The following is an 11,424-nucleotide window of genomic DNA, read 5'->3' on the forward strand; positions in this document are numbered from 1 at the left end:
TTCAAAACGTAAACAAGCTCTGTCGAAATCATTATCGCGATCACAAAATTTTTGTTTCAAACATTTCATTTTATCTCCAGAATTGAAAAAATTACTTAGATGGCTCGTCTTAAGTAATCAACCCTGTATAATGTATAATTCTGTTATTAGAAATATATAATTGCCGAATTTAAAGTATACGAGTATGTTAGCAAAATCGCAATGACATTCGTCTGCAACGGGGCTAATACAAATTACGTACATTAAATTACTTTAACTTAAGTTAAATTTAATTTATAATGGTAATAATTTATTACAGTAAAAATAATATTGTACTTATATAAACGTATCTAAATTAATAAAAAGCACTAATTGGAAATTTTATTTACTGTTCTGCAAAATGGACAATATCCGTGTCTTAATAAAGCCAGTTCATAGTCATCCGAATGAAATAACTAAAAAGAATGATAAGCAATTATTACATTTCTTTTAAGTCTATATATCTTATATTTAGTATATGATGTATATCTTAATCTAAAATGTTCTGCAGTATTACAAATCTTTATTATTTATTCTTATTTGACTATAAAAACATGTGTAACTTAATTTATATAAATTTATCATATATACATACATAAATATAATAAATATACATAACGTTAAATTTCACATACCTTTAAACAAGATTTACAAAATGTAATTTGTAAATCAGGTAAGAGATTTTTAAAATACTTTGTTTTAAATGGTTTTGGCCATTTAATAATTAATACTGTACATGGATCCATACTTTTTAAGACATTTCTTCCCACGATTATAGTAGAAGAACTAGATTTTTCCTAAAATGAGTAATTGACTAAATTAAATCTATTTTACTTATATTTTATAATTATATCTTATAATTATATTTTTTTTATATATTTATATAATTATAACATTTTTAAATATGTTATTAAATGTTAAAAATATTATACAACATCACATTATTATTGACTTTAATTTTATTAATTGCCCCTTAAGTTGTAAAATTATATATTAATTACTGTTACATATATATTTGAAAATACCTCGTATTTCATTAACCGTGCTGTAAAAAGATCAATTTCAGAGGTGACAGAAAATTGATTTGTAGTTGTAATATCATCGGATGATAATGAGTTATTTATTAATTTTTCTGCTTCTTCATCAGAAATATTTTCTTCTAGTTCAAATTCGACCAATGGTAAAATTTCTGCAATTTTTGCATATATATATACACACATATTACAATCTTTTTATAATTTTAATAATTACTGTAAATAGTGTAAAAATATTGTAAACCAAGTCTTTTCTTGGCTATCAAGTTGAAATGAAGAAATATATTATTATATTAACTACTGTAATTATAATACTGCTAATATAATATATACAATATGATACAATATAACATTTTTCGTATTGACTACATAATTTTTATAAACATTAAATGAAGTATATTTATAAAAATGTATATTTAGTTTGAAAATGTTTGCAAATGTTATATTTTCTTTAAATACATTGATTTTAATAGTAAATTTATCGTAATGTTATATTTACATTGTTTCATTTATTCTTGTACTTTGAAAGCAAAGCTGGAAAATGATTAAAATTTCTTAAAAGTAGTACTTACCAAACATTACAAAAGAATATTGAAATTTTAGACCACATTGCACACATTGCCCCTGATTATTTGATGGCAACAGGGGATTAAAGGTCGAACATTTATAGCAAAGAGGTAAAAGTTCTTCAGGATCTCTATAAGAAGATGCTCGAGCATTTAAATTTGAAATTTCTAATTGGCTAAGTTGATTTACTGGAATTTTTGTTTTTCGTAATTTCTCAAGTAATTGCATAGTTAGTTTATTAGCATCAAGCAAAGAAGCTTGTTTTAACAATGTGTATATTATGGTGAATCTTGAAACTCCTTCTATTTGAATATTTTCTGTTTTAGTTAGAAGAAATCGCGCAATGTTAAAAAGAGCTTCTGGCATTAATGATGTAAACGGTTCTTCCTAAAAAAAAAAAAATTACCTAGTAATATGTATTTAGTATTTTAATGTAATATCAGTGATTTTTTACACACACCCACATACACATTATGAATTCTTAATATTAATTACAGTTATTAATGTATTGTAAAGTGATACATAAATTACATACTACATATTTATGTACTTCGTGATATGCGTAATAGATTTCAGCTTTTTCATAATATTGGAGAAACATTGTTTGTAATTCATCCACAGTTCTATTAAGATTTAAGCTGATTTGAGAAAGAAGCCAATAAAAGTAAGATGCATCACGAAATCTGTTTTCAGTAACTGCATTTCTAGCCAACATTATTAAAACCATCACAGATTCATCTGATTGTCCAGCTATTTGAAATGCTGCAGAATTTAATGAATGTTTGAATACATCATCAATTTTATTACTATTTCGCACAAATTTAATACGAACAAATCGTGAATTATTTTCTTTTTAAATTTTAAGTTTTCTTTGTATATTCCAATTACATTTTATTCAAATAAAGAATTTTGAGTAAAATTACCCTTTTGTGCTTCAGAAAAATGGCCAGTTTCTGCCAACCATCTAGCATATGGTCCATATATTCTACTTTTCAGTTTAGGATTTCTCTCAGCTAATGCAAATGCTTCTGGCCAAGCTTGAGCTTCTACTAAAACATCCGCTACATCAGGATCATCTCCTAAGCGATTAAAAATTTCTGCTGCACCATGAGTTGCACCCAGCTTTTTTAATTTTCTAGCAATTACAGTTAAATTATCTCTATCTGCTTTATCAAGTTGTCTGCCAACTTTAATTAACATGTCAATCCAGCCACACTCTGCGATTATATTTATGGCGCGATCAACATCTCCAGCTGAAAGAAACATTTCTGCTGCAGCACGAGGTTCTCCAAGACTTTTAGCCCATTCTGCTCGTTTACGAAGTAAAATTGTACGATCCTGGAACAAAATTTTTATTCTTATTATTTCCGATTTTAATATAAATATCATTGTAACATATATAACATCCTGTAACGTATTATCACAAAGCATTACATAATGTAATGTAATGTCATATCTTTAATAAAATTTATACCTGTGTATATACCTTTTTTGTCATTTATGTATAGTTTGTAACTATATTTTGCATTATATTAAGATAAAAATATGAATTTATTGAAAAATCCAAACATAAAATATTTATCTTTGTAAACAATATACATATATATCATTTTTAATCCTTAACACGTTGACTGCCACGACACCCGTATTCGGGTGTCAGCAAAGTTTCTGGTCAGGCCGCGTAACCCATATTCGGGTGTCGCTTATTTGACTACTTGCGAAGGATCGTCATAGGTATTTGAAAAGATATTCCATAATAATAAAACTGTTGAATTGTTATAAAAGTAATACGAAAATGGTTTATTAAGAAAATTATTTAGAATGTAAAACTTTAAAGCATTCTATACATAGCTGAGGTTGGACAATTTGGACAATAAGTTGCTGTTTTCTTTAAATTTTTTGTGTCTTTGTTCGGTCCATTCGACGTCTTTTATTTGCATATTTTATTTGTATGCGCGTCTAATGCTTCTTCCGGAATCATTTTTCCGAACGGCGATATTATGCTGACTCCATCAAAGACAAGGACTTTTTGTATTTTCAGACAACCCTAATAATTTTGCAGCTAATAACTCTCTAAATATTCTAATATTTATATCCTTCCTTGTTACAATTTTGTAAACCGTCGAAACGTTTTCAACAGAAATTCCCAGAAGGAGTTAGACGCCAAGTTTTCTGTACCATTTGATTCCTTTTCTAATTTTGGTGGCATAAGAAACCATTTGGTCGGAATAATCTATATTACACTTTCCTTCATTATATTCAACAACAGCTAGTGGTTTGAATATTGCGAACAAACGAAACGAGAGATCATTGTTGAGACCACCACTTGAACGACTCGCATTACTAAAATATCGATGGGAGTATCTAGCAGAGAACGCTTGGTACTGCGGTACGCGTGGCTTGACGGAGATTTCTTTGAAAACACGCGTGGCAGTCAACGGGTTAATGATTAAGATACGCGCTAAAGCATGTGCTTAAATTTTTTATAAAATTAGACAATGGTCATGAAATTACATGGTAATAATGACATAGAATACCCTGTATAAAACTAATATAAAAATTTAAATAAAACATATTACTAAATGATTTCTTCACTAACCTGATTATTTCCATTAACAATAAATTCTTGTGCAATATCAAACATACGTAGATCGGAGTACATAGTTAATGCATATTGTTGTAAACCAGCTTTTTGGAAAAGTTTTGCGGCATCTTTCAGTTTTCCCATAGCAGCTGCAGCAGTAGCCATGCATGCTTCTTTTCCCCATTCTCCAGATTTAAGTTTTTCTTCCACTTCAGATAAAACTTCTATATATTTTAAATTTTTTATTCTAGCAAAGGAAGAGTATGCAATATTTAATTCCAAATTTTCTAAAGCAGCTGTTCCTAAAGCAAACCAGTCAGAATCTGCTACTCCAAGACAGGCCATGTTGTAAGCATTAGAAAAAAGACCAATATCAATATATTGGTACATAAACAATGATAAGGGTACCTATATACAGACAATAATATTTTAGTTATCATCATTTATGTTATCATAAATTATGTTATATTACATGTATGCAACTATTATTTCCAAAACTTAGCATTTTATGACTTAAATTTCATTACTTAATAACATATTTGTTGTATATATACCAAAGCACAAATTTACCTCTAACGTGACAATAGAAGAACCATTTAAACAATACACTTTTGATTCATTGTGACCCATGACAAGTCCCGAAAATTTTTGTCTATATTCCGCAAAATCGCCTACTTTAATTGCTAAATATTCTCCACTAGAAAAACACATTATATCTTCAAAACTATTATTAAATGTCACACTATTTACATTTTGAAATTCTTGCAGTTTTTCCTCTGTATATAAATCAAATACTGAAAGGACTCCATGATCACTAACAACAGCAATCTTTTCCTTTAATGAACTGATGTCGAGGCATCTTACAGAACCCTCAATTTTTATTATATATGCTGGGAAAGGATTATCTAAATATATTTTCACTACATAGCCAGTATTTAAACCTAAAAAACATGAAAATAAGAGTTCATTATATACTTTATTTTTATTTTGTTAACCAAAAGTAATAAACGAATCATTAGTGCTAAATATTAATATAAAAAAAATAACTAAATTGTCATTAACATATGACTAAGTTTATGCAAACTAGCTGATTCTCAATAAATTAATGATTTCAATAAAACTATATAATTAATATTATTATAATTATATTAAATATTATATTAAATAATTCATCTTTTGTTAAATTTTCATTTTTTCTTATCTCTTACAAAGATATTTTATTTGAACTTGCACAAATTTTGTAATACGAACCTATAATAAGGCATTCTTGCCCAACTGGTCCACCAACAACTTTTATATAAGTTATAAGTCCATCAAGTATCCATTCTCTTTCTATTGTACCATTGAAGGATAGACTTTGTAATTGTCTTTCTGTACATAAAATTAAGTTGTTCGTAGTGACAACAAGTAAATTATAATTTAATGTTTGATTTAATTTTTCATATATTCGATAATGCATTCCATCATTGGAATTTGATGGTTCATAAATTATTACACGTTCCGATAATTGAACTGCTAATCTGTTTCTATACACAGCAATACGATATATCTAAAAATAAAATAAGAAATTTTATATAATGTATCTTATTCATCAGTATTTTTAGTACACTATTTCAATTTAAAAATTGAAGAATGAATTTGTATCTAAAATTATATTTATTATCAAAATATTTCGTATACTTACCAAATCTTTGCACTTAATGCGAACTTTTTGATTAGTAATTAAATTTTGTATTATTACATCAGTCATATTTTCTCTATATGCATATCTATCTCCATATAATCCATGTATAACATCCCAAGATAACTGCAAATATGTTATTGTACCATCTTGACAACCTAATGCCTAAACAAAAAGACAAATAGCTCCTTTTTAAGTAATTCTACAGCGTATTAATTATAAGTATTGAAGTAAATATTAAAATAAATTATACAATTATAAGTTTAAAGAAATAAGAATTATAAAATTAAAGACTGAATAAAAAATGAAAAATTTTAATTCATACAACATGTGTAGAACTTGGATGTACAGCACAACTCCAAACCCAAGAGGAAAATGTACCACCAATGTTAATCAATTGTATCCCATCATATGTCATTAATAAACACTGTCTATTACTTCCAGAAATTAAAATATATTGATCTCCTGCAAAATTACACATTTTAAGTGGCATAAAATTGAGTTGTCTATCTTTCCCCAATGATTTTCCTGAAATTGAATAAAACGATAGCGTTCCATTCCATTCTGCAATACAGAGAACTTCCGCTAAATCTTCCCTATGGATAATAAAAGAACTCATTACTAAAATTTGTTATTTGCTAATCCTTTACAGAAAATCTATGAAATATTTAATACATGACGTTACGAACACTTTGACTGCCACGTTGGTCATATATGACCAGCCACGGCTTCTCCTATGACGCCACGGTGGTCATTGGTAACCGGAGCGCTTTAACTTCTTACAATTGTAAAAATTGAATGAAAATTGAAAGTTAGGGCATTTTGAATATAATCGATAAATAGAAGATACTTTGAAATAAAAAGTGTCCCATTGAACAATTAAACATTTTTATTAGAACATCAATAAAAAAAAGATGAGAACAAATCTTGCATCTAACGGTGCACTGTGCTAAACACTTTAAACATAAATGTGGCTTATCAATACAATTTGGACAATAGGTGGTCACCTTTTTGGTCCGATTCTTAGCAAGTTTTGATCCTAACTGTTGAACATTTTTTTTATAGCACTCTCTCTAAAATTTTCGTGTCAGGTATGCTTGCCCTTCTTTCTTCTGCATTTCGTGTCGCAATCTTTGTCGAATAAGTATATTTGACGGCTCTGGTGAATGGCGCTGTGTAAGGTGCATTACGAGTGCCATTCTAAAATCTGATACCTTGATTTCTATTTTTGTTGTTTGTTTATAGAGTATCATCGCGTTTGAAATTGATGTATTTAACAATAACTCTAAAGCTAATTTTATATACCACTTGAGGGTTCTTCTATGTGGTGTAGAATATGCTGTCATTTGATCTGATAAATCTACAGCACATTTTCCTCTGCTGTAATCTACTACTACTATTGGTTTATCACAAATATAATTTTTTTTTACCTCTACCATTTCAGCCGAATGTTTCGTCGAAATCATAAAAATAATCATAATACTGTTTACTAACATCTTCTACACGTTTCAACAATATATTCTGGACGTTTTGCTTACGACGAAATAACAAATGCGAATGGTTTGTTGAAATAAACGAAGCTTTGTTATAATATGTCGCTATCAACTATTACCAAGGCGCCACGGTGGTCACCCGTGACCACCAATAAGATAAACGGTCCATTGGGGAAAAATGTCTTACATCATCAATTTATTATTATTTTGACATTATATGCTTTGAATAATAAAAATACTCCCGTGGCGTCCTGAGCGAAACATATGATTTCGGCGTGGCAGACAAAGTATTAATATATGTACAACTAATTTTGATTCTTTTTACCATTGACGATTCCACAACAAGCTCCAAATAGGTATTCCATTTTGTCTATCAATTCGTATTTGTTCTTCTCCATTCTAAAATATTAAAATAAATTCAGTACAATTTATATGACATTAAACTTTTTAAATGTTTTATATGCAATAAATAATAAATAAATAGTTAAAAAATATTTAAATAATAGAATATTTAATACATTTTTATATTAACAATATGATATATATAAAACTATTTACATTGTGTAATGGACATAGATTTTAAACAAAGAAAACAAACTTTATTTCTAATAGAGACATAGCCAGATGCCAAGCCAATTGCTAAATATTGACCATCATTTGTCCAAGCACAACAATTTACTCTTCCTCTTGATTTATGCTTTACAACTGCTTTCTGTTCTGGAGACCAGAGTGCTATGTCTGACAAAGAACAACTTAAAAGTTGATGTGATACTGGATTGAACTGCATAGCTTGAACAGCTTCATTATGTCTGAAATATAATATCATAAACATACACGATATTAATATATGTACTATAAATAACTATTATTATAAATTTTAAGACTATTTTACTTTTTATAATATTTTCTATAAAGATATATATTTATACTTAACATTTCTAACAAACTCATATCTTTTCGTTTATAGATTTTATTAGTTAGTAATTTATTCAAACACATTAAATCTCTATCTCATAAACTGTAGTATTGTATTAAAGTGAAATATTTGGTTATAATACAGCATCAAAAATATTATTCCTATCTTAATTGTGCTACTTATAAAACAGAGATAACTTACGAATATTTAAGTATGCCTTCTAATCTTGATGTCCAGATAATAACACTTTTATCAGCGCTACCTGATGCAAACTTTTTGCCATCTCTTGCATAACATACACAATAAACTATATCTTTATGCCCTATAAAGTATAAACAGAAATATAACTTATATTTTATTAAATTATCTCTTTATTTGAATTCATAAGCTTCATTACATACCTTTTAATGGTTGAATTAAAGTACCTTCATTAGTTTCATAAACAAGAACTTGTTGTCCAACAGCAATAACTAACTGAGTTCCATCTGGATTAAAACATAGATCATATATACTGAAAATAAAATTGCAAAAATATTAGTAACTATTACTGTAAATAATATAAAATCATTCCTGTGTCACATAAAACATTTATATTACAAAGTTGGAAATAAGTAAATTATAAATGACATAAAATTAATCTTACGTAATTATTAACATTAGTAAAAAGATTTTAGTTTCTATGAAGAAAAAAGTGATTATTTTAAAAATGTATATATTATACAACAATAAACAACATTCAAAACATAACAAATTATAAAAATATAATTATCAATATAATTTTTAAACATATGTAAAATCTTGGATTTATTTAAAATATTAATTAAAGCATTAACGTAAGAATGTAATTACTCCTTATTTTTTACTATTTGAAACAAACAAATTATTCCATAGTTATAATCATATATATTGCCAAATATATTACGTATTTCTATACTTACCATTGTTCAGATTTATCTTGAACTTTATCAACCCAAGTAGGAGAAGCTTGCATTGTTTATTGTTCTATATACACATACATACACACAAAAAGTTCTGTTTTACACTTAATTTTACGAAATCATCTCCACGATTTTTGTATAAAAGTTTGTTTTCATGGTTTCCATGGAAACAGTTAAAATGGCGGCATCTATGTACACTAATAAAACAAATTCACTTTTAAATTACACAAACAGTAATACTAAGAAATAATTAAAATTGGCATTATGTAATTTGTATGAATATTACTCTATGTTTCCAGTGTATTATTACATTTTTTATACTAATTCATTTTTTTGTTAAACTTTACTTTAGGAGAAAAAATTATTGACTATCTTTTTTATAATTTTTTAATTTTCGACGTATAGAACCCGAAAATTCAAGTTTTAAGGCGAGAATGACGAATCCAATGGTTTAAAAGTTAGAACTATATGAAACTGAGTATTTTAAGGATATGCGACGACCACATAAACAGGTTTCGACACTTGGTAAGGAAAATCGTCAAAAAATTGAGTTGCGCTCGGTCATGAAAGATCAACGTGAACGATCAACAAAGTTTGTGTTCTTGCGAGATAGACAAAGATGAGTAGAGTGTCTCTGTCTTCGTCTGAGCATGCCACGCATCGATCGATATATAAGTGTTGAGACCTACTTATATGTCGTGAGGTATATTGCACATTACTTTGACTACTTTTACTACGCATATTGCTTCTATCTATAATCTGATTGGTCTACACAGATGAGCATTCAAATACTCTCGATTTCCGTTTATCTCATTCAAAACTATAATGTCTTCGGATCGCTTCTATCAACGATGCCTTTAAGTCAATTCTGTTGTGATGACAAAAACATCGCCAAAAAAATTTGCATAAGCGATCAGTAAATTCATCATCGTGGAAACAACCTTCCCCTCATCCAGTGTTTCCGATCACCAATTGGATTCTTCAATATTATCATTACTAGCTGTAGTTAAATTTGTCAAAAGTTAGTTTGTACTAACATAACTGACCGTAAAATAAATATTAAATACTAATTATTTTCGAATTTAAACCTAATACAAATAAAACTCAATTTCATTTATCTACAAATTTCATGCTTTGATTGGTTGTTTTATGTATGTATCCCTCTGCAGCCAGCCTGGCATAACCTCCAAAACTGTGTATGTGGATTTCATTACCAGTAATTACATTTTCCTTTATTATTAAAATGAATGTTGTTGCCTCATGATTTTGCACTAATATCGTCCTATAATTGTTTGTTTGGATGTCTACCATACCCAAAACCCAATGATTTTCAACTCTCTTGCCATAATTATATCTTCTCTTTCCGAATTTTGCTTCGTCAATCTGTTAAATAATATGAAAATAACAATATTTAAATGGAAGTAATACAAAAAAATAGGTTATACAGAAATATTGAAATAAAGAGTACTTATAGAAAAAAATGCAACTACTAAAAAACAAATTTTTCAAAAGGTAAGAGAAAACTTATACATTAATGTAGTCTAAATCTATGAAAAAGAGTGTCTATAGAATGAAAGTATCTGTAAAGAAACGTTTATGCCAATCATTTAGATAGACAACATAGACAAAAGCCAAAAAACAATTAACTTATGTTTATTGGCACTTATATTTTTCTCTACATAGATAACAATAGACATATCAGTGACAACATTTTCTATATTAATGTTTACTTAGAAAGGAAAATTGCTCTTAAATTCTATACTATCTACTTTTCTTACTATTCTTATCGCTATGTAGAACATTTTTTTAAAAAGGCAAAATTTTTCAACTTTGGCACTTACAATGTTTTCTATAAACACTCTTTAAATATCGAACTGTTACATAAGGTACTAGAACAGTAATCGGAGGCCCAGATTCCGAAATTCCCTATAATTTCGGTTTCTTTGCCTGTATGTTTGAAAAGTGGTCCACTATTATCTCCCGACAGCAGCGAAACCACGCGGCAATTGTTACGGTTGACAGTAGCGCACAATCATTGCCTAAGGTGAATCGCACAGTTCATGCGCGCTTTCTCATATGAGAAATCTCACACAAGGCAGTACATTAATCTAAAACAAATAAAATAACTTTTTTAAATAATTTGAATAATGCGTTAAAATTAGGCAAATAAATTAAAAACTTACTTAATTGCTT

General features: G+C 28.0%; 1 protein-coding gene across 2 annotated transcripts; it reads right to left on the minus strand.

The window, feature by feature from the left end:
* Positions 1-251: 251 nt before the first annotated feature.
* On the minus strand, positions 252-11,221 carry Oseg1 (intraflagellar transport protein Oseg1). Of its 2 annotated transcripts, XM_072001600.1 has the most exons (17): positions 11,073-11,221; positions 9,232-9,428; positions 8,695-8,804; positions 8,495-8,615; positions 7,976-8,186; positions 7,703-7,776; positions 6,210-6,480; positions 5,888-6,049; positions 5,455-5,752; positions 4,774-5,144; positions 4,219-4,611; positions 2,543-2,957; positions 2,155-2,381; positions 1,625-2,006; positions 1,044-1,207; positions 654-815; positions 252-434 (listed from the first exon to the last, which is right to left on the minus strand). In XM_072001600.1, the coding sequence occupies exons 2-17, from the start codon at positions 9,282-9,284 to the stop codon at positions 348-350; spliced, it is 3,501 nt and encodes a 1,166-aa protein (XP_071857701.1). In that variant the 5' UTR covers positions 9,285-9,428; positions 11,073-11,221; the 3' UTR covers positions 252-347. The 2 variants fall into 2 exon arrangements, with proteins under 2 accessions (XP_071857701.1, XP_071857702.1); XM_072001601.1 differs by lacking the exon at positions 11,073-11,221 and having other exon boundaries at positions 8,495-8,606; positions 9,232-10,321.
* Between the last annotated feature and the right edge of the window lie 203 nt (positions 11,222-11,424).

This window comes from Bombus fervidus, chromosome 4 (genome assembly GCF_041682495.2).
Source record: "Bombus fervidus isolate BK054 chromosome 4, iyBomFerv1, whole genome shotgun sequence".
Taxonomy (NCBI): domain Eukaryota; kingdom Metazoa; phylum Arthropoda; class Insecta; order Hymenoptera; family Apidae; genus Bombus; species Bombus fervidus.